Below are 24,821 nucleotides of genomic sequence, written 5' to 3' on the forward strand. Positions count from 1 at the left end.
TGAACTTCGTAATTATTTTGCTTTGTTCTGCCGCAAGGTAGGTGTAGGTGGACACTTAACAAGTCAGTAGCCATGCTGATGTCACCGTAAAACATCATCATCATCATCATCATCATCATCATCATCATCACATTCTATGTCCACTGCAGGGTAAAGGCCTCTCCCTGCCATCTCCAATTCCAACTCTGGGTAATGTACTGTAAAACCCGTATTAACCCGGGTACTATACCGTAAAACCAGTGAACCCATCCCATAAAATGTGGTACGAGTTTATGGTGACAATTGTCCCAACTGTCATCATGCTACCCTTGCGAAATTGTGACATCTGTTCATAAGGAATGGTGAATCTGCTTGAGATTTCAAATGCTTCTAACAACTTTTATGGAGGAGGCACAGAGCCACACACCAGTTTATGAGTGGTTCTTGTTGCAAGAGGAGAAATGAGCTTTGAGGTCCATGCTCATTCTGGCTGACATTCAACCAGTCGTACCTATGAGATTGTTAAAATGGTTTTTTCAAAAAACTGATGAGTTGCTGCAACCTAATTGACAAGATTTCATAAGCTGTTGGCATAAGTTGGAGCTCATGTGAAGGGATTTTGAGTGTGGAGTCAGAAATGATATCCTTTGCCATGCTATCTTCGGCTTATCCTCGCACGCTTTCACTAGCACATAGATAATACGGTGCACGGCGAGGATGTTTTCGCCCTTTGAATTTGTATGGAACGTCAAGGTGCCGGCGACGATGACGGCAGAAATGCGCCTGGAGTGTTTGTATATTTACTATGGCAATGAAACAAACAGACCTTTTGTGAGCACAGTCTAATTCTGCTAGAACCACCTTACTGTGAAGCGCAAGTGCAATTTCAGCACTACCTATGTGGAGGCGAACATTGCTTCACCACAGTCAGAGAGCACTATGATTTGCCTGATTTAAACCCTGAAGAGTGGCAGATACTGCACACATCAAAACCTTGAATCCTAACTCGACATTCCTAACGTCACTGTGACTAGCTTGTGACATCACAGCATGAATTTCGCAAACGTATACCAAAGGTAGCAGGCATGGCCAATAAGAAACTTGATGCAAAGATTTAAAAAATCACGTCGAAAGTTACTCAGACCTTGAAGATTGTCACAAGTGATATAAGCTGGTGCTATAGGTATGACTCTGAAACCAAGCAAGTTTCAAACCATTTCAAGAATTCTTCACGTAGACTAAAAAATGTGACAAGTGTGCTTATGGCAAGGCTGTGATCATTGTTTCATTTTTTTTCTTTTCCGTCATTGGTGGAATTGTGTAGTGGGAATTAGCTCCTCCTGGACAGATTGTCAATCACCTATTTTACTTTCAATTATTCAGGCGATGAAGAAAGAATATGATAGGGAAAATAAGCAAAATTTGTGAAATGTGGGCGACTGGTTTCTCCATCACGATGGTGTCGCAGATCCGAATGCTTTTTCTATAACATGGTAATTAGCCTGTTAAGGATGGGCCAGTGCTTGTCACATACCTTTTCATCAGACCACGCTCCCTGCAATTTTTCTTTGTATTTTTAAAGAAAAAAGTTCAACAAATTAAGGAAATTTATTGCTGTGTATGAGGCAAAGACAACTTTGCAAGGAACACTCACAGCAATAAACTTGAGGAGTTCTATGGTTACTTTGAACAGGGGGAGAAAAGCTCTGACAAGTGTATTTACTCCGCTAGGAATTATTTTGAAGGGAAGTAAATGATTTTTGTCCTATATGAAAGTCTTTCCCCTTTTTTTTCTGTTGGATGAATTGAGTTCTTTTTTTTTTAGATGGAAGGTTCTCTCTCATATAGGAAGCTTATAAAAGAATAAAATAGGTTAGAGCACATATGGCAGGCATTAACAAATCATGACCAGCAGCACTATCCTTGAAGAGAAAGTGTAGAATCATTGCATTTTACTGGCACTAACATATGAGGCAGAAACTTAAAGGGAAATAAAGAAGTTAAGGACCGTGCGACAAATGATGGAACGAGAAATGTTAAGCATAAGGCTACGATAGAGGAAGAGAATGGTGTGGGTTAGAGAGCAAATGGGGGTACGTGATATTCTAGTTGATACTAAGAGTACAAAATAGACCCAAGCCAAGGGGAGGAAAGTGCAGTTGAGGACGGTTGAAAGTTAGCTGGTGTCATGAAATTAGGAAAATTGTAGACACAACTTGGAATCACCCATCGCCTGACAGCAATAATTGGAGATCGCTGGGAGAACGCTTCATCCTGCAGTGGATATAAATAGACTCATAATTATGATGATGATGATGAAAAAGATATTTATTTTGTGGGTTAAAGAAAACCTTTACTTTGTGGAATAAACCTGTTATCAAGCTCATGAACTTTGTTCTTAAATAAGCGTCAGTTGTGTTGAACCGTAAGGTTGGGGTAATGGGGAAGAAAGTCGTGTAAGGATGTACTCAGCTCACTGTTAAGGACTCTAAGTGTCTTTTGTTATGATATCTGATAAATTGGCAACTGTTACAGCTGACTGACGAACTGTTACAGCAACTGTTACAGCTGTTACTGACCAAGAAGAATGCAAACCCGCACTGGTGCCATATGTCCACAAACTTTCCCACAGCTTGAAGAAAGTCGCTACTAGGTTTGGTGCGCCAGTTGTTTTCTCGGTGAAGTTGTCTGGTCTGTGTCTGCGCATAAGCTGAGTTGACAAACAGTCAGGATGCCAGATAAACCACACTAAACTGTACGTTATGTGCAAGATACCGCTGAAATGTGGGAAGTCCTATGTGGGACAAATGGGGAGATGCGTTAATGACAGGTCCCGAGAGTATGAATTGTCCACAGTTAATGAAGGTAATGCGCATTTACCTGCGCATTGCATGATTTGCTTGGCAGGCAGATGGCAGCCATATGCCAGCAGGCAGGCAGATTCCCCCCATATAATACCCTCTCCTGGAGGGCTTTTGGGGGTAACGTGAATAAATTACTGCGTGAGATTAGGATACTTGGCAGGAGTGGTGCTATGTTAGCAAGGGAACTTTTGGAGGCATATCACATAAAAGAGAGAGGTACTTGTTGTATTAATGATACGTCCATTCTTCTGTTTGGCAACAAGATTCAGCTGGTAAAAACGTCACTGTAATCCCTCTAGGCTACACTGATATATGCATGGGAATTTGTTGATTCTCTCTGCTCTGCTGTAAGAATAAAATCAGTTGAAGTTTAGCGCTCGACCTATAGTTTCTTACTTGCCCTTTTAAGTCTTTATTTTCCTGTTGGCACAACAATGTATTCATCAGGCATATAACTTATTGTGCTGCCTATGCCATATATACCACAACGGATTATCAAAATCTGCAGGGTACCCTTTGCTGGCCTGTCAGAGCAGAATGCTTTCGTTTCTTTCAAATAGGTGTGATAGTAATTTTTTTCCACGAATATCAGCGTATATTCTTGTAAGAAATACCAAAAATGTATAATGAAGTTACTTTTATATCGTATGTGACTTCTTTATATTGAAGTTTGAATGTATAGGCCTGAGTAAATGAGAAAGCCTTTGTAGAATCTTGATGGACAGTGTTGGTTGGAGGCTTCTGTGGAAAGTTTGTGTTCACCAACCTGCTTAGGCTTTTAGTAGCATACAGCCAGCCATGGGCATGGCACAGTCTTCAGCTAGTTACATTATGTATCACCGCAGAAGAAACAGGATCATGCAGAAGTTCTAAATTTATTGAAAAAGAAGAAAAAAAGAAAAAACTGCACTCATAGGCGTACTACAACGCGAGAAGTAACAGCAATGACTGTATATCTTGCTTGCTTGCTTGCTATATATATGTATATGCATTCGATTGTTGCTGTTAGTTTTCACCCTGTATTATGCAGAATCTCGGGGATATGAATCTCTTGGGATGGCACAATAATTCGTATCACCCAAAAATGTTGCAGAGGATGCTGCAATAAAATGGTTGACTTTGTCAAGATTGCTGATTTCTAAAAATTTTGTTTTTCACCTTTCTAAAACCTTTCTATGTCTCATGGCAAAATATTTGGAAGAATATGCAGCAGAATTTGAGAAAACTGCATATTTTATTGTGTTGTCTTTGAAATTGGTATGAAAATCTGTCTTGAGGTGTTATTGCATAGCTGATTGTGTGTGTGGGGCTTTCCGTTGACGTAGTGCCGCCATCTTGGTATCGCTGCAAACGCAAGAGTTGAGACATTAAGATATTTACAGTTCTGCATTTCTCCATGCAGAAATGAAAACGACTAAAGCAAGTGCAAAAAGGAAAGACTGGCATCTCAATTTGTTCCTGTAGTCACCTGGTGTGCAAGGAGCATTCCCATTGGCTGATGAGAATTTAAATTACTGGTGCATTTGCTCCGCACACAATTTGGTAGCAGCAAGCTGCTCACCTCGCGTGTTCTGAGGCTGAGAATTCAAAATCTACCTGGTTATCTCGAGTTTATTTTGTTGCTGCATCCTCGCTGCTGCCGGATGATTTGCACAAGATAAGTGAATCTGTTTACTTTTCTTTGTGGCAGCTTAATTTTTCATATAATTCGCCACAGCATTAAAAGTTGTTTACAAGATGCAAATTAGCATGTTGTAAGCTAATTGACTTGGGATAGAACTTCATATCAGAACTTCATTCATATCAGGCGTGATCGTGTTACTGAGATTATACTATATGTAGCGAAGAGAGACGCTAGTGGGTTCAGCGCTACTGGCTCTAAATGCTAGTGGGTCGAGCGCTCCTGCTCAGCAATGGCTCTCGTGCTTGGAAGCTGTGACTGCCCTGCCCGTCGACGTTGTGCTGCTCTGAGCTCTGCCAAATAAACGCCTTTAGAATTGGTGGAGTGTGCGGGGTACCCTCAGACGATTATCCTGGAACTCTGGTCCCGTACCCTACTCTCTACCATGCCCCAAGACGCCTCCCAGCAAACGCCTCCTCCTGCACCCACTGCGTGTCCCGGGGTGCCTCGTCATCGCGACCCTCCTATCTACACTGGAGCGGACGACACTGACGTGGATGAATGGCTCACGGCGTACGACAGGGTAGGCAACCATAACAAGTGGGACGAAGCGGCCAAACTGAGCCATGTTCTGTTCTACCTCGCTGGAGTGGCCAGCCTGTGGTATAACAACCATCAAGCAGAGTTCCAGACATGGTCGAAATTTAAGACTTCCCTCGCCGATGTATTTGGTCGCCCTGCTGTTCGCAAGCTGCGTGCCGAGCAATGTTTGCGAGAACGAGCTCAACAGCCGGATGAAACATTCACCAGCTATATCGAAGATGTCCTGGACCTATGCAGGAAAGTCGATTCGACCATGGCGGAGTCTGATAGAATCCGAAACATCCTGAAGGGCATAGAAGACGACGCCTTTAATATGTTGCTGGCCAAAAGTCCATGCTCTGTGGCTGAAATTGTCACACTGTGTCAGAGCTATGAAGAACTCCGCAGGCAGCGGTCACTGACCCGTCGATCTCTACCGCGTGATGAACACCTCGCTGGTTTGGCTGCCATGTCCAACCAGGCAGCGTTGCTCGCAGAAATGAAGGCGTTCGTCCGCGAGGAAGTTGCCTGGCAACTCTCGTTGATGGATTTTGCATAGCCGCAGTTGGTACACGCACCTACACCAAGTTTTGCCCCTCTGCTTCGCCGCTTCATAGCGCAAGAACTGCACGAGGTTTAGCCTGAGCACCACCAGCGTGTTCCTGCGGCTGCGCCTCACAGCTACGCCGAAGTCATGGCCAGGCCCCAACAGATCCCGACAGCTGTGCCACACAGCTACGCGGAAGTCGTCACCCAGCCTCAACAACTCCCTCAACGGGGACCTCTCACGTACGCCGAAGTCCTCACTATGCCCCGACAACAGCCTGCTATGCAATCACTTCACCAGCCGCCACGTCCAACACGTCCTTCCACATGGATGGCACCTGCCGCAGCGACTCGGTGGCATACAGCGGACAATCGACCGATATGTTTTGCGTGCGGCTATGCAGGCCACGTCGCACGCCACTGTAGTCGCGTGCAGTCGCCTAGCGCTACACCATATGGGCCAAGTTCTATGGCGGGTTCTCCGCGCCCGTATTACGATGACGAACCTCGGGCTGCGTCACCACCATTCTGCTGGTCCACCAACATCCGCCGCTCAACTTCTCCATGCCAATGCTCCCCATCACCGATGCGGCCTCGTCCCGAAGCTCGGGATGAGGAAAACTAATCGTCGCAGTCCATGAGGCAAGGGCTGTGACCCCGTTGAAACGCGGAAGTTCTCACCGTAGCCCGACCAATGTGATAGACGTGTTAGTTGACGGTGTGCGCACATATGCTCTCGTGGATACCGGAGCCGCTGTATCAGTTATGGACGCAAAGCTTTGTCGCTTCCTTCGAAAGGTTACGACGCCCATTGCTGGACTCGCCCTCCGAACAGCAGGTGCACAGCGTATTCACCCGATTGCGGCGTGCACCGCTCGTGTTCTCATCGAGGATGTTGTATATGTCATCGAATTTATTGTGATTTCTTCGTGCTCCCACGAAGTTATCCTGGGGTGGGACTTTCTCGCCCGCCACAATGCCGTCTTTCATTGCGCACGGGCCGAACTAGAACTGTTGCCGATCTCAGATATGACGCTTTCCGATAATGCTTCTTTTGCGAACAAACTACTCGTCAGGCACGACACAAACGTTCCTCCTAACTCGTCGGTGATTGTATCAATGCATTGCAGCAGCCTCTCTGACACCATCGCACTACTTTCTCCGTCGGCCCACTTTTATACTCGAAAAGGTCTGCTGCTGCCTTTTGCGACTGTGAACATCAAACAGGGCTCCACAGCTATTTTGGTCTGTAACCCCTTCTCATACCTTGTGATGCTGCTTCAAGGCGAATGTCTTGGCCACGTGGAAGTGATCGACGCCGTACAAATTACAGGTGTTCCCGAAGACACGTCCTGCGCCAGTTACAACACGCTCGGTTCTCTCTTTACGTCGGACCCTTTGCCCACAGGTGTGTTCGATTCATCTATTGCCGATGGCCTCACCCCACCTCAGCGTTCACAGCTTCTGCGCATCTTAGAAGAATTTCGTTCTTCTTTTGATGTCGGGCAACCTTCCCTGGGCCGGGCGTCTGCTGTCACGCACCATATTGACACTGGCTCCCAACCGCCATTGCGGCAATGACCATATCGCGTCTCTGCCACAGAACGTCGTATGATTAATGAGCAAGTGGACGATATGCTTCGCCGCGAAGTGATCCGACCCTCGAACAGTCCATGGGCATCCCCTGTCGTCCTTGTTACGAAAAAAGATGGCTCGGTATGGTTCTGTGTAGACTGTCAGTGCCTGAACAAGATCACTCGCAAAGATGTATACCCGCTGCCGCGAATCGATGACGCCATCGATAGCCTACACGGAGCGGAATTCTTTTCATCTCTAGATTTACGCTCCGGCTATTGGCAAGTACCTATGGCTGACGTTGATGGGTTGAAGACGGCCTTTGTCACACCCGACGGCTTATACGAATTTAACGTCATGCCATTTGGACTTTGTAATGCGCCAGCAACCTTTGAACGCATGATGAACACAGTTCTCCGCGGTTTGAAGTGGCACACGTGCTTATGTTATCTCGACGATGTTGTTGTTTTTGCCTCTGACTTCACCACGCACCTTCAATGCCTACGGCGTGTTTTGACGTGCTTAGCAAACGCTGGCCTCCAACTGAACCTAAAGAAGTGCCGATTTGCAGCGCGGCAGCTCACGATACTAGGTTACGTCGTCTCGAAGGATGGCATCCTCCCCGATCCAGACAAACTTCGTGCCGTAGCTGAATTTCCTAAACCGACGTCCATCAAAGAAGTGTGCAGTTTTGCTAATTTGTGTTCCTACTTCAGGCGCTTCATTCGCAATTTCGCCGCCGTCATATCGCCCCTTACGAAGCTCCTTGGCAGCAACGGACCTCTCCATTTGTGGTCGTCCGAGTGCGACAAGGCGTTCCCTAAGCTCCGTCGTTTGCTGATGTCTCCTCCCATTTTGTGCCACTACGACCCAACGGCACCTATTGAAGTACACACAGATGCCAGTGGTGTTGGCCTCGGCGCTGTCCTAGCGCAGCGCAAAGAAGGGTTTCCTGAATATGTTGTGGCATATGCAAGCCGTATGCTTACTAAAGCCGAGACCAATTACACCGTCACGGAAAAAGAATGCCTGGAGATCATCTGGGCGCTTACGAAGTTCTGGCCCTATTTGTATGGTCTACAATTTGATGTCGTCACGGACCACCATGCACTATGCTGGCTGTCGTCAATGAAGGATCCCTCAGGCCGTCTCGCCCGCTGGGCGCTTCACTTACAAGATTACGATATCCGCGTATTGTACCGCTACGGATGCCAGCATGCTGATGCTGACGCCCTCTCACATTCTCCCTTGCCAGACGACAATGCCTGCTGCGCAATATTCCAGCTTGACGTTTCTTCCGTCGACATTGGGACCATCGCTTCTGAGCAGCGCAAGGACCCCTGGATTGCCTCCATCATAGACTGCCTTGCTGATCCGTCATCGCAGCCAACCGCTCGTGCATTGCGCCGTCAAGCTCGCCATTTCGCCATTCGCGATGACCTGCTTCACCGACGCAATTACACCTCTGACGGCCGCCAGTGGTTACTAGTTGTACCTCGAAGCCTGCGTTCTGAAATCTGCGCATCGTTCCACTTTGATCCACAGTGTGCTCACTCGAGACTTTTCAAAACCTACCAGCGCCTCCAACGGCGCTACTACTGGCGAAGAATGTACAACTACATTCAAAAGTTCATTCGTTCATGCCCCGACTGCCAGCGCCATCTTCACCCCACCACTCGCCAGCTGCTCTGCAGCCTCTACCCTGCCCTACCCGGCCGTTTGGGCGCGTTGGCATTGATTTGTATGGGCCACTTCCCCTGATGTCGGCTGGTAACCACTGGGCCATTGTGGCAGTAGATCACCTTACACGATACGCTGAAACTGCCGCTCTCCCAGCAGCTACAGCGCGCGATGTTGCGTCATTCCTGCTTCGCCGATTCATCCTGCGGCATGTTCCACCTCAAGAACTGCTCAGCGATCACGGACGCGTCTTCCTGTCGGAAGTAGGCGAAGCGATTCTCAAAGAATGCCACGTTGTTCATCGTATGACTACGGCGTACCACCCTCAAACGAATGGCCTCACAAAATGCTTCAACCGTACGCTCAGCGACATGCTTTTAATGTACGTACGTTGCCTCCGACCACATGAACTGGGACGCCGTTCTGCTATTCGTCACCTACGCATATAATACCGCTACGCAGAGCACCACTGGATTTTCACCCTATTTCTTGCTGTATGGTTGACACCCTTCGCACACCATCGACACCATTCTTCCGTACCGGCCGGATGCATCCGAGTGCGTCCCTATTTCTGCCACGGTCAGACATGCAGAAGAGTGCCGCGACCTCGCACGGGCCTTTACTTCCGCTGATCAAGAGCACCAGAGGAGCACTTGCGGTGACGCCGCTGCCACGGTCACCTTCGATCCGGGAACGCTCGTGTGGCTCTCAGTTTCTTTAACTGCCCCTGGCCTCTCATCAAAACTGGTCCCTAAGTATGAAGGCCCTTATCATGTTTTCGAACGCGCATCTCCTGTGAACTATGTCATAGAACCAGTTGAGTCATCTTCAGACATGCGCCGCCGTGGACGAGACATTGTCCATGTTGACCGTTTAAAGCGTTACTACGACCCGCTCATCGTGACGAGCTGTTAGGTCGCCGGACGGCTCCCTTCTCGCTCCTGAGGGGTGATTGTAGCGAAGAGAGACGCTAGTGGGCTCAGTGTTACTGGCTCTAAACGCCAGTGGGTGGAGTGCTCCTGCTGCTCAGCAACGGCTCTCGTGCTTGGAAGCTGTGACTGCCCTGCCCGTCGACGTTGCGCTGCTCCGAGCTCTGCCAAATAAACACCTTTAGATATATTATTTTGGTTCTGATTTTTTTTCAATACTTTTTTTTCTGGGAGTGTTTTCTTCTATGTTGTTCTGCATCTTCTGCAATATTACATGATGTTTCCATAGCAACATGTCCAGCCTTTTGTATTGCTTCATATAGGTACAGTATTTACCTGAATCTAGCGAACACCATTTTTGAGAGAAAATGGGTTTGAAAATTCTATGGTGCGTTACAATCGCATAATAAACCAAAACTGCATTTGTGGCGTGTGCAACAGCCTACCATCAGATGCAGTGTCAATCACCATCGCACGATGGCGACAGAGCATGGTTTCATGAAGGTTCTTATGGGTAAATTTTTTTCATGACTACGATCTGGAGCGTTATTTCTAATCAATCTTTTTGGAGATGCTATTACTTTTGTGAGATTTCGCATGACTCGACACCGAATACGTCGGCGTATACTGCCGCCAGCTTTTATGGTGGTGTGCCACACTCGCGATCTGCGCACAGTGCCAGGAATGCTGTTGGCCACAAACTTCAACGAGTCCAATGCACATTTATGTAAAATCTCACGATAGTGATAGTAGTATCTCTAAATGTGATCACTCGAGAACACCGCTTTCATGTGGCCAATGGCCAGTGAAGTACAAACGGCACCGGCAGTGTGCCGCTATATTTATGAAAGCTCATTCAAAAAACAAACTCTTTCGTGAAGGAAAATTCTGCGTGTGTCATTCTTTTCTGATCAAGAATGTCGTTGGTAAGCTATATTTTTTCTTTTATAAATTGGTGGCATGCTACATTAAGGTGCACCTTTATTCTCTCACTTTAAATCCACAAAAATTGGGTGTGTGCTAGAACCGGGCACATGTGGAACTAGTCTGAGTGTTGTGTGCTTGTTTGTTTCTATGCACATGTTCATGGATGCATGTCATTATCCTGAAAAATAAATTTTTGGAAAGTTGAAAAAAATATTTTGGGAGGGCTTTGTGCTAACGCATTTGGTGTTACTGCGTACTGCTTTGTGAAATGAGACGTTCTTATGGCAGGCACAGCAGCTTTCCTGGGTCAAGGACAGCTACCCTTCATTGTTTGAGAGAATTCAGCACTACACCAAAAAAGGGCAGTTCATCCCAGTGGGTGGAACATGGGTCGAGATGGATGGAAACCTGCCAAGGTAAGACCTGCTCGTTGTTGCAGCATCGTGCTGAATAAAGCTAGTTGGCACTACGGCCAACCTTTGGCAGTTGAGCATCGTCGAAAAATGCAAAAACAGTTTGAATGATCTGATCCTTGAACTACGAGCTCAAAGTTCTTTCATGCAAAATTAATTGTTAACTGACAAGTGTTTTCACTAGTCTCTTAAGCTATGTGGGACGAGCTTTCTTGAGATCTTGCTGTGTGATAAAAATTGGCAGCTTACAAGTGACCCTGAAATGCCAGTATAAACCACAAATCATAAGTTGTTCAACAAGTGCATTGATATTTGAGGTAGGCATTGTAGTGCAAGCTTTAGAACAAGGAGATGTAGATGACATAGAGGTAATGAATGAAGCCGTAACTAGGCTGGCTTCAGAAGCAGCATTTGAAGTTGTTGAGGCAGCGCACTAAGGGAACCAGTAAGTAAGCTCTCTCAAGCAACGAAGGACTGTAATGGCCGATGTAATAGCCAATGGTCTGTACGAGTGAATTCTTTCTCCCCCTTTACCCTTATAAATTAAATTCATTCTACTTTGTCGCCAACTGTCTGGTATTCTTCTATCTTTTAAAGTTTTTTTCACTGCTTTCAGCAGAGCTCCCTTACTTTTTGGTCCCAGTTCATCAATCAGCCTAACGGGAGCCTCGTCTAGCCCTGTGGCTCTGTGCTTAGGAATTTTCTCTTCCGCTTTCTTCCAGTTGAGATTTGTCAGCACCAGCTCCTTTTCTATATGGTTCTCTTTCATTCTCTTTTCTTCCTCAATAGCAACTTTGTCATTGCCTTGAAAAGATTCGGTTGTTATTTTCCGGATTAAATTTAACGTCACTTGCCCATCCAGTTTGTTTCCATCTTCCTCTAGGATATGTTGTGTTGTTGTTGACTTCTTCCCTCATAATATTATGTGGTTCTAAAATATTCTAGGTGTGGCCTTCCTTTTCTCGCATATTTCTGACAATCAACATTCACTTTCACCTTTTATCTTCGCTTGCACCTGTAAGCAACGAACACGGCGCCGTCACTACCAGGCCCTGTTTTTCTCAGAAGCCGAGGTGCCTGAAACACATTGAGGAGACAATCCCGCAAGCGGCGGGCTGCATGCCTGCAGCCTCGCCGCTACCCCCGGTTCGACCCCATTCGCTGACCGCAGACTTCTCCCTCCGCCTCAAGCCCCGCGTCTTATGACCCTGGCGGTGTGCAGTAAGCGACACAGTAAGCCTGTGTCGTTGACAGAGTAAAGTTGCATTTCAAAGAGAAAGGTTGTGTGTCTGTTTGCTCCCCCAAGTTCGCGAGGCACCCTTTTTTGCATGGGAGCCCCTTGGGGCGAGTGTACACCTGTGTCCTACTTTGCGTCGCGTGTTTCTGGTCCACAGGGGCACATTTGCGGGCCGCTGTCAACAAAGGCTAGTTTTCTAACCAAGTGCGCGGTTAGCTAGCTGAGTCCGTGGTAGCGAAATTTTTTTTTCACACACCAGTATTTAAACCATAGACTTTTTCTCCCGGTGTATTTCCCATTTACTGGCCACTTCATCTAGCGACAACTGCGCGTTCTTTGCCTGCCTGTGCTGTCGGGATGCTTTCTGTCATTCGGCGATCACTTCTCGTACCTCTCTGTTCCACCAGCTTTTCGATTTATTCTTTCATTTGCAATGAACATGTTGTTTCTCTTTCCATAATTCTGTCGTTATTACTCTTAGAAGCTCACTATATTCCCAGATACACCGCCCGTCACACTGCCCCCTTCTAGGCACCATATCTGGAGCTCCTTGCTCAGTTTTTTTTGCCCATTGGCTTACAAAGTTGATGGAATGACTACAATTAATATATTTGCAAGTTTCTACCTTAATGTTTATACGGCTTCCCAAATGTGTAAGTCTAGTTTCATTTTAAACGTCGTGCCTTAGCGTCCAATTTTTCTGACTCCCTAGGGGCCTCGAAAACGTCCAGAAAATCTGGCAGATCGAAAAAAACAAATGCATGCCTTGTACTGCTCCTAAGCGCTCAAATTGCCACAGGCACGTTTGAAATAGCCCTGAGGACTTACCAGTACACTTATTAGGTGTATCGGTTACTGTGACAGGAGACGACGGGGGCACGTGTGTATGGTTAAGGAATACATACTGTATCCGTGGCTATTGCCTCTTCCTACTCTTGATATGCTTCACCTCAGTACTGCGCTCGTGCTTCGCCGTGTAACACTGCTGTATTGAGGCGAAGCTGACTCCCGGGAACTGGCATTTTGCAACGCATAGGGCTTTCCGAGCTTCAAAGCCATTGGCGAGGATTATAAAGGCACAATTGGCGCCATTGTTAACAGCGGTGAATTGTTTTAAAGGGACAGACAAGCGCTCAGAACATGAATTGTGATAACTCCGCCGATGGAAAGATTGCCTATTATTGTGGCTAAAGCGAGCCATAGGTTCTCATTGAACGTACATTTGTATCTTTAATTCTTCACTGAAAGTCGCGGAAAATGACCTTTGGTGCCCGAAGTATCAAAAACATGATGCATAAGAGGCCTATCATGTGACCTACTAGTGTACGTGGTTCCTGGTTCCTGGTTAGCGTTGAAATGCAGTACACTTTTCTTTGTTATAAGTTGTTTCTTACAATGTGCAGACAGGCCTTTGTTTGTAGTGAGTAGAAAAGTGGCACTTACTGTGCCTTCAATGAGTTGGATTGGCTCGTCTATCAACAGAACAATGACAATGGGGGCCAGCGAGCCATGACATAGGCGTGTACTGGTGGACAAAAGCGGGACAAATATGAGAAAGGTGTGTACAACCGTGCAAACTTATTGTACCAGCTTTTTATTTTCAAAAGTGTTTGAAAAGGTCAAAATCTAGGTGGTTGACCCCAGTTGCGCTCACTCCTATAAAAGCAGAACGATGGGCGGCTTTCACAATTTGGAAGCTGGGCTATATCGACATCGCTCTTACATCTCAGCATTGCTGGAGGAGGGACTCCTACTTTTTTAGAGACTGCTCAGATTGAAAAATTCTGCTTACAATATATTCGCGTGCTTTTGTAAGTGACCACTGCAGGTGTAAACATTACCGAGGGTGAGCTTTGCATGGTACCATAAAAAACTAGGTCCTTAAAGATAGTTTGTTAGTTGTTTAATGAAAAACATTGCACCAAACTGCAAGCTTCTTGCAGTTTGTCCAGTTTGCTAGGCCTAGCTACATTGCCACGAATGGCGATGTAGCTAGGCCTAGCATTGCTGCAGTGGTGGCTACGACTGCCAGTGGATCTGTGTGCGAGAGCACCTGTACCAGGCAATGAGGTAATCAAAATGGCGGCGGTGGTGGCATCGATCAATGTCATTTTGGACCTGTGGTCATGGTAAAAAGTCCGGAAAATCAGACAGTGATGGGATTTTGTGTTCCAAATTTTAGACGCTGTTATGCATTGACTTTATGGGGTACCATTGCAGTGCTGCAAAGGCGTCTGAATTATCGGGCGTCCGGAAAATGGGTCGTTGACTGCATTAGACAGCAAACAAACTCGCAACCAGAAGCTTGCCAACACTTCGAAAAGCATGAATATTACAGCTGCTCTCGAAGCGAATATCGACTAGCGTACTATTCGAAACTACTATTTGAAAACCCGAATATTTGTACAACACTAATTTCTGAATACACCAGTGACATTATTCACGTCAGCAGAAAATCCAACACCGTTGCTGACGCACTTTCTTGTGCCACCACCCTGCAACAGACCAGGGCCGACTGGTCATTGACTTCACAGCCATGGCTGCTGCCCAGAGTAGTCACACCGAGTACCACCTGATTCGCACAAGCAGCACCTCTCTGGTGTTTGAAGATATCTTGCTCCTTGACTCTGACGTGCCCCTTGTTTGTGATGCATCAACCGGATGTCCTCGTTCTTATGTGCCTCGCCCATACTGCCAGACCGTCCTTGATGCCCTCCATTCTTTGGCCCATCCTGATCTCACTCACATTATGTGTGGCCAAGTATCAGTGTAGACGTTTGTCGCTGGTCACACGCATGCCTCAACTGCCAACAGTCTAAAGTGCATTGCCATACTGCGACTCCACTTGGCACATTCCCTTCCCTAGACATCCGCTTCATCTATCTGCACGTCGATATTGTCGGCCCCCTTCCTCTCTGCGGAAATCATCACTACATGTTAACCTGCATTGACAGGTTCATCAGATGGCCCGAAGCGATGCCCCTCCTGGACATAACGACGGAGTCAAAAGCTCGAGCACTCATCACATTCTGGATTAGCCGCAGCCGCTACAGTCGGTCCACGGTCCACATTCCACCACCATTCCTTCATGGCGACAGACCGTGGTCATCAGCTCAACATTGTTCGCCAGTTTGTCTTGGCTCCTCGGCATCAATCACATCAAGACTACCTTTCATCAACCGATATCCAGTGGGATCATTTAACGTTTTCACCTCCAACTGAAGGCTTCACTCATGGCTTCTACTTTTTCTTCATCATGGATCAAGCGACTTCTTTTCATTATGCTTGCCGTCCACACTGCGTTTTGCAGTGACTCTTCCTCCAGTGCCGCCATGCTTATGTTTGGCACCACTCTTTGAGTCCCTGGCAAATTCTCCGACGACTTGCCCACCGTACCTAGTGATGTTTCCGACTGCCTACCACCAGTGGCATAGCCAGAAATTTCATTCGTTGGGAGCTCACATTGCGGCTCGGTCTCCTCCTTCAGAGGAAGCTTTAGCTCAGGTGCTCATATCTAAATACATGTAGAAGGAAAATTCGTTTTTCTCGGCAACCAATGCACCAAATTTGTCGAGGTTTGTTGCATTTAAAAGAAAAACTTAAATTGTGGTGAATTTTGGTTTCAAATTTTTCATTTAGATTGTCAATCCTTTGTTAAAAATTCACCAAGATCGCAAATTTTGCAAAATCTAAACTATCAAGTTTAAAACTATTAAACTCAGTAATGAAAAATGATATCACAATTTTGTGAATTACACCTAATAGTATGTTTACAGTGGAAAATTTTCTATGTTACACGTGAATCTCAAGAAATTTAGCATTATGGAAATACGGCTTTCGCAGAATCCTTGTACACAACGTAACCAATTCATGTAAGATAGGAATTGACACAGCAAATTTGTCCGCTTTGACTGTTATAATAGATCATCATCATCATCATCAGCCTGGTTACGCCCACTGCAGGGCAAAGGCCTCTCCCATATTTCTCCCACAACCCCGGTCATGTACTAATTGTGGCCACGCCGTCCCTGCAAACTTCTTAATCTCATCCGCCCACCACCTAACTATAATAGATGCCGTTTACTGAACAGCCACATGTGTGCTTCGTGGAGAGCTATTAGTTTGTAAACGTCATGCTTCTATTTCTTTTTTAACTTTTGAGTTTTTCAAAATATTTTAACAATGTTCCGGCCCTAAATCGAAATTCCGCTTCCAACAGACACTACAATTTAACTTTCTCTCAAATGCAACAAATTTCATTAAAAGCAATCCGGGGGTTATCACAGAAAAGCGTCTCTACGTTTTACATGTATTTGAATAGGCCGTATCGGAGTTGGGCGCGAGCTAAAGCTTCCTCTTAAACAAATTGTCTGGGGATCAAATAGATGAATAATAACTCCATTGTCATTGCTAAAGATGATGCAAACGAATTCTTGAACGCTACGCACTGTCAGAACAAGTAAAATATGTATTTTTTCATAAAAGAATATATGTACTTGTATGTGCCAAAAATTGTGCCCAAAATAACCGATATCAATGTTCCCATTTTTTTTTTCTATTTAATAAGTAAATAAAATATCACACGAACTTTAGAACTATATCAGCTCGAAACCAGCAAGGCAGTGCATGCCGCTGATATGAAAAATGTAAAGGCCATGAAATTACCAACCTGAGGACAAATATTGTAATGAAACTTTGTCATTCAAGAACCTTGTTTTGATTCTTGTACATATTTTTTTATTTTATTTATTTTTATTTATTCAGTACCCACAGGCGCCAAAGGGCATTACAGTGGGGGGAAAGGTTTAACAGAACAGGTATAAACTTTCACAAATTTTTTTTTTTTTTTACCCGACGTGAGAAAAAACAACAAAAGTTCAACAGAACTTACAGAATTTTCAAAACACGGTAACTTATACATGGGCAAATTCAATCTAAAGGTAAAAAGAAATAGGCTAGTTGAGTCACTTCAACAGGGCAAAAAATACATCATTTGACACGACGTTGACGACACTGGCAGGTAACCTATTCCATTCCTGTATAGTTCTTGGAAAAAATGTCTTCTTATACAGTTCTGTCTTGCATGGAACTTCCCGTACCTTTAGCGCATGATCCACGCGTTGTGATCGGTAATGAGGTGGCATTATGTATTTGTCCCTTTCTATACCAATTGTACCGTAGAATATGGCATGGAAAAGTTTCAGTCGCAGCCCTCTGCGTCGTACCTCCAAGGTATCCCATTTAAACTCTTCCTTAGCACTCGTAACGCTGAAATTAACTTTGTATCGACCTGACACGTACCGCACACCTAAATTCTGTACCCTCTCAAGTTTATTAATGTCACGTGCCGTCGTAGGGTCCCAAACTACACAGCCGTACTCAAGGACGGACCTTACGTACGTCTTGTACAGCAGCTCTCGTGTAGACGTGCTGAATGCTCTGGAGTTCCTACGAAGAAAACCTAACATTTTCCCTGCCTTAGCGGTTACATAGTTAACCTGCTTCTGCCATGATAATTCTGGGGTGTACCAAACACCTAGGTATTTAAACTGTGTTACTTTAGCTATTAAATTGTTATTCAAGGTGTAAGAGAAATTTATAGGGTTCTTCTTTCGAGTAAATGTCATGTTGACTGTTTTGGTTAGGTTTATCTGCATGCGCCACTTAGTGCACCATTCACTAATTAGATTGAGGTGCAACGGTCAGTGAAAAATCTCAATGACACTGTCATTTATTCCAATGTATTATGCAGGAGCAGCTGTCACCGGTCGTGTATTGTGAGTAATTGCACCGAAATTATAGTCGCAACAGAGAGCACGTATAAAAAGCAGGAGTTCTGAAAAATAAACGAGGGTGAGTCAAGTGAAAGTCAGCCAATGCGAATATATGACAAACGGGGTACCTTATTTATAAGTAGTCTCCATGATCATTTAGACATTTCTCCCGTTGTCTAACGAGTTGCGTGATTCCCGTCTCATTAAATTCCTTGGGTTGCTGATTCAAAAAGTCTGTAACTGACTCTTTCATGTCATCATTCGACACGAATCTAGTTCGCTTGATCTGTTTTTTCAGATGCTCCAAAAAAGTGGAAGATGCATGGCGACAGGTCTGGGCTGTATGGCGGATGTTGCAGCGTTTTTTACATGAACATTGCCAGTTTTGTATCAACCACATCAGCGTCGTGGGGACGGCATTGTCGTGGAACAAGATGACCCCATTCGTTAATTTTCCACGTAGTTTGTTCTTGATTGTGACACCCAGCCGAGCTGGCGTTTTACATAATGAAACAAATTGATAGTGTCTCAAGATTTAGCAAATTCTATCAGTAATGGCCCCTGACAATCTATAAAAAAGTCAACAACACCTTTCCGGCGGAAATGGTGGCCTTTCCTTCCTTTAGGGTGGTGAATTCGAATGTTTCCACTATAAGCTTTGCTGTCGTGTTTCAGGCTCGTAGAAGTGGCACCATAGTTCGTCCCCGATCACAATTGGAGACAAGAAGTCGTCACCCTTATTGTAATACCGGATCAAATGAGTCAAGGCAGCGCTGAACTTCTTCGTCTTCTGGCGGTAGTTCAACATCTTGGGCAACCATTGCGCACACAAGAGCGGATAACCGAGATGTTCATGAATTATGGCGTGAACTGAACAATGACTGATGTTCACACGCACTGCCAGTTCATCTATGCTTATCCTCCGTTCTTGTCTCATCAGCTCATCAACCTTTGCAATTTTGTTAGGAGTGATTGCACAATGGCTTTGGCCCAGCCTTGGATCGTCTTTGCAACTTTCACGTCCTTCTTTGAACCGTTTGCTCGAATGCTTCACAGTGGCCAATGAAATGCAATGTTCAACGTACACGGCAGCCATACAGCAACTAATTTCTTTTTTGGAAATACCTTCAGCTGTCAAAAACCTCAGGGAACCACGCTGCTCAACTTCTAGAGCGTCCGTTATGTCGTGCAACCATGTTCAACCCAGTGTATCAGAGCATCAAGCAATCTTGATACTCACACCTGCATGTCACTTTTGTAATAGAGAGATGCCCCTCTGTCACGTGCATGCCTCGCAGATAATGGACCGAACAATTATTGCGCGGGATGGGTTGGCTCACTTTGATTTTACTCCCCTTCGTACATTAGAAATGCGAAGATACAATGGAATATACAAATGCAAAGATACAGCTTGATAAAAGGCAAAAAAGTGTCACTGGAAACAAAGTCCACTGCACGTATACACAAAACCGCGCAACAAGATATTTAAATATACGTATAAGTCTCCAATAAATCTACGTATCTAAAAAATTTCACTGTATACAATACGTCAAACAAGGCAAATAAACATGTTGCGCAATCAGAGATTCTCAGAATCTTAGATTGCACCCCCATTCCATCGACTCCCTCCGATGTATCGCGCGCGGCGGAAGGCGGCGCGCTTGCCCCCCGCTTTTCTTTTTTGCGCACACAAGACTGAGCCACCATTGTCGTCTCACCCATTCTCCCCCCCACCCCCACCCCCCACACGCTTTCACTCGCACATACAGCATGCGGTGCGCAGTCACGATGTTATCGCCCTTGGGCTTTATACGAAACATGAGGGCGGCGGCGACGGCAGGAATTCGCCTGGAGCGTCCATATAATTGCTATCGCAATACTATATAATAAGACTATCCGGCAACTGAAGCGTCCCGTGGCCCATTACTGTACGCGAAAGAAGAAGTAACAAAATCGAACTTTCACCATGCGACAATTTGCTGCACCACAACAATGTCTTCTTTTCTTCTTTTTTGGGGCCGGGGCACCGAAATGAAAAAGCGCAAAATATGTTGGTTGCAATCGAATGCCTACTTTGGGCACCTAATGTAGCTCCCGAAAGAATATAGAAGAAAATGTGAGACACTTGGTCCACCGAGAACCATACGCATACTGCTCAGTATCCTACACTGGCGAGACAAGGCTTTCCGCAGAGGTTGCGCTCAAGCAAACGCGGTGCAATTCGTCGAGTCCCCACAGTGATGGCGGCGAGCGATGATAGTTTCTTTTTCTCATCTGCTAGCCAGAAAGTGCCCAAAATTCTACCAGGCGAAAATCCACTCGGCCACAGAAAGGCGAACATGCACCGAAGTGCGCTGCGCGGTGGTCGCAGTGACATGAGAAAAACGCATTCGCTCTGGCTGCCTCTGGCAGCCAGTGGGTAGGGCAGTGAGGACAAAAAATTGAAGAGGCTCAATGTTTCCTAGTGAACAAAAGTCGAAGTCGAAAAAATAAATAAGAACGCATTTATTTTGGCTGACTTTAGTGCCTTGACATGGATGCTTTGGCGTAGGCGAAAAAAAAAAAGATACGTTGATATTTTTTATGTGTCATGACGGCACAAATGAACCACTATAACGCTTCATCTCATCTGACCTTGCTGCTGGCTTTGTCAACTTGTCTGATAGTGTGTTGATTTGGCTTGTCTCGTTGTATGGTCCAATGTAAGACTTCAGAAAAGTGAATGCACCTTTGGCGTCCAATATCTATAGTAACATCAAACCCACAAACTTCTGCAATTGAAAATCTAAAGCACAACTTTGGAAACGTCAATGCACCTTTCACATCAAAAGTTTGAGAACTTTACACCCATAAATTTCGGAATTGACATCCATGCGCTGCGTATACTCCGCGGCCTCCGCAAGATGCCGTGGCGAGCCCATTCGCCATCAAAACTCCCTTGAAACTTTGTGCTTGGATGGGGCTGCTTGGCGTTATGTGACTCCCGGTGCATGGGCACTGCTGCGAAATCCAGCTCGAGTTCTCAAGGTTCGCGCTGAAATGTCTTTCCCAGCGTGAAAAAGACATTCTAGAGAAAATTTGGAATGATTTCCGGCACCGGGGATTGCTTGGGTGGAATGTGCATGGACAGCACGAGAAAATTTCGGGGCAAGGGGGGGGGGGGGGGGTCGCTGAAGCCCCATAAGCCTGGCTACGCCCCTGCCTACCACCTATGCAGTGCTATGTGTACTGTCATCCCCTACCTCCCCCCCCCCTCCCTACAATTACGTTCTTCCCATCGTATATACGTCACTTGTGACCTTCAGAACTGCATGCATGTCTTTGTGCGCAATGATGCTGTGCGTCCTCCCTTACGGCCCCTGGATGATGGTTCATTCAAGGTACTCAAGCTTGCACCTGAATATTTTCTATTGCTCATTAACGGCCTGGAAGATAGGTCTCCGTTACAGTCTGAAGCCTGCCTATTCTGACTCTGACGCTCTAGCCAGTTCTGCTGTCACTTGCCCTCCTGACAGAGACAGTCCTACTCGCCGCATGCATTTCACACCACTACCATCCACTCTTTGCCATTCATCTCATTCTCACGACTTCCTAGGTAGAAGGGGGTAGAAGGGGCGCCCTATAGTGTGCTACTACGTGCCACTTTGATCCGACCAAAAAAGATGACAATGACATGCCCAGTACGCTGATGGTGTGCGAGCAGAAAATTGGCGGTTGTAAGATTGAAGGCCAGCAGTGCTTTGTCCAGCTCCCGCCTGATTGAGCGGGCCCTGTTATAATATAATTTGTGGACACCAGGCAGTGACATGTGTGTGGTTTTGCTTGCCTAAAATTTCATGTGTAATTTGCAGGGATATTTATACTACCAGATATACTTTCATAGGAGGCCTTTCATACTTTCATACTTTCATAACCAGGCTGCTGCTGATGATGATATACTTTGGCATCCTGCCGGAAGTACAACAGGGGTTTTCTCTTATTGTGTATTTATTAATAAATGTTTTTTTTTTCTCTCCGTCTCTAATGACTGCTATTAGGTAAAAAGCTTGAGAACTGAAAATATTTAGGGTTTCATGCTCATGCACATGCCTGTATGCTCACTTATTAAAGCTAATTAATTCTGGCTTTGTGGGGCCAGGAAAACTGTCAGAATTATTCAAATGCACAACTACAGTCAATCTTGGATATATCGAACTCAAAGGGAATGGCTAAATAGCTTAATATATAGTATATAGATAAATGTAAATATAAAATATGCCTATTTGAAAAAGTAAACGTGTGTGGGGAATGTACACCGCAAAGAAGAAGAACAATAGAGCGCTGTTCACTCCTTTGTGTTGCCCATTCCACACACATGTATGTTTCTCAGTATCACTGTGCGCGAAACTGTGCCCTCTCTCTTTCTCTCTTCATTCCAGTACCCCCTTCCCCCAGTGTAGGGTAGCAAACCGGATGTGTGTTTGGTTAACCTCCCTGCCTTTCTTGTCTTCTATTTCTCTCTCTCTTCTCAGTATCACAAACTAGCCCAACACCACATTGTTTTGCCTATTTGAAGCTTATCTGCTAAAAACTTCACATGTGTCGGGCCGTTTCCAAAAATTGCCATAAACAGAAATTTACCGAGTTGTTTCTTCAAGACCGTGTTGAACGCTCCGAAGTTTACTTATTCTTCGCACACGGATGCTGCAAATCACTTGCACTGCGAAACGTTTTTCAATCGAAGCTTGTATTGCCTCACAAGTGGTGTTGTCGTGGTCACGCAAGAAAACCCTGTTGCTCCCAGAGCAGAGCAGCTGCGGGAAAGGGTTGTTTAATGAGTTGACAGGTGTGCTGGTGCAGGAGCATGAGTCATTAGCAAGGATTCCAGCTACATAAGCTCACACCAGGCATGCAACCACTCAGAGCGGTTCTGCTTCCGCCGGGGAGGAAAAGGGAAGGAAAGGGTCTTATGCAACCTGTGCCGGCTTCATTTCCGTTCAGTTCAGTCTCGGAAAATGGATAAGACGGCCACGTATTGTGCGTTCTTCCGAGGAATGGGCAACCTTTGATGAGCGGCGGCGAGAACTCGCGTATGAAACGGCTCACCATCGGCGTGCTGATTCGGTCGTTACAGCCGCCTGAGCCCAGGCAATCCGACAGCAACAAGAATAAGGTCCCGAGCTGAGGGAGTGGTAGGCCGAAGCAATTCGGTGCTGTTATTTGTGTGTTACTTAACCGTGACGAAGGTCAGGTGCATGGAGGACAAGCTTTGCTTACCCCAATTTTTCGGGGGAGGTTTGGTCATTTCTATAACACCACATCGAAGGCAGAATTTTGCTATGCATTCAAAATATCTTTATTGTGATAGCGACTATTGGGGGCGAGGACTTATGGAGTCGCCATCTGTCAGAAGCGCCTCCCTTGTGTAGTGAGGGATCACGTGGCGTGCTCCTCATAGGTTTCGCTTACGGCGCTCCATAAAAACACTACGTGGCAGCTCTTCTGGACATTTATCTAAGTACTCTCAAAATTAAGAAAGTTTTTGACTGTCGATATAATAATCTTTGGCAAAGTGAAAGCACAGAATTGTTTACAGACGCTATCTCTTTACTGAATACGTACAGTGAACACCACTGTGCGTGATCGCCACGATGGAGTCTCCCGAACGGGTTTCTTGCGTAAAAGGTAGGCAAACGCTGAGAGTAAACTATGTGAAATATGTTCTCATAGTGGGTTGTCTGTATAACCAAATGGAGCATAACAAAATGAAGCCTCATTGCAGCGATTGCATGGGTTCGCAGCGCCTACTGCACGTCTGCATGCATGTCCGTGCACAATGTTTTGCTTTCGCTGTGAGCGCATTTTCACACCATGCCGTGAGCTTTAGGCCACAGAATATGAGCATTTGGCAGTACACACGCAACCATTGTTGCGTGGACGCTGTTCAAAAATAATTTCGTTATGGAGACTTCGAAGCCTAGCTACGGTGACTGTGATGTGCCGTCACTACGATTCAATCTTTTTTGTCTTCTAAATTCTTGGACATTTCAATAATATTTCTCAAGTTGCATCGCACTGTATGTTTATCGGCCTTCTCAGTGTGCGATTTCCCTCTGCTTCTTTTTCGTAATCCAGTGCATTAATTCATAACACAAACATGACCATATGCCATGCCTTGTTTTAATGTGCGTCTGACCGCTCCCTTTCCATTCCATTCCAGTGAACTTGCCAGTATCTAGCACCAACAAGTTCATAGACCAAACTGTCATGACATTAGCCGGGCAGCGGGCGCAGGCGAGCTTCTCAGTGCGTGTTTTCTGTTACTCACCGAACATCGCAGTCCCGGCACCATAGCAGAAATCTTCCTCGTGTCTGTTCTTGCTGCATACCCTAGTTGTAGCCGATGGCTGTCTGCCAGTTCTGAGTTTCGTGAGCCAAGCTTCACGTAGCTCCTTGGCCTGCGGCTGCGTGTGAAGAAGGCTGACAATGGGCTCCGTAGTGTACGTCCGACGTCCGGCACTGCGGCACCGAGCAGTAGCCTACCATGCTGCAGGCCTCCGAAGGCAGCCACTACACATAATAGTACTTTCAAATGTTGTCAAGTAGATGCCGAAGGCGGTAAAGCCTCACCACTTAATCATAATTGCAGCACTGCTGGGTCTTTAAACTTTCGTTTTCGGCTCACTTCGGCGCTTCCGAAGCAGCCAACGTGGCT

The 24,821-nt window shown here is 45.8% G+C and overlaps 1 protein-coding gene across 1 annotated transcript in view; it reads left to right on the forward strand.

The window, feature by feature from the left end:
* LOC135917090 (alpha-mannosidase 2C1-like) overlaps positions 1-24,821 on the forward strand; it is a 232,906-nt gene that overhangs the window by 54,643 nt on the left and 153,442 nt on the right. The window contains exon 6 of the mRNA XM_065450585.2: positions 10,992-11,119. Within this exon, the coding sequence (XP_065306657.2) occupies positions 10,992-11,119 (128 nt within the window). The remainder of the gene's footprint in view (positions 1-10,991; positions 11,120-24,821) is intronic.

The sequence above is a fragment of the Dermacentor albipictus genome, chromosome 4 (genome assembly GCF_038994185.2).
Source record: "Dermacentor albipictus isolate Rhodes 1998 colony chromosome 4, USDA_Dalb.pri_finalv2, whole genome shotgun sequence".
Taxonomy (NCBI): Eukaryota; Metazoa; Arthropoda; class Arachnida; order Ixodida; family Ixodidae; genus Dermacentor; species Dermacentor albipictus.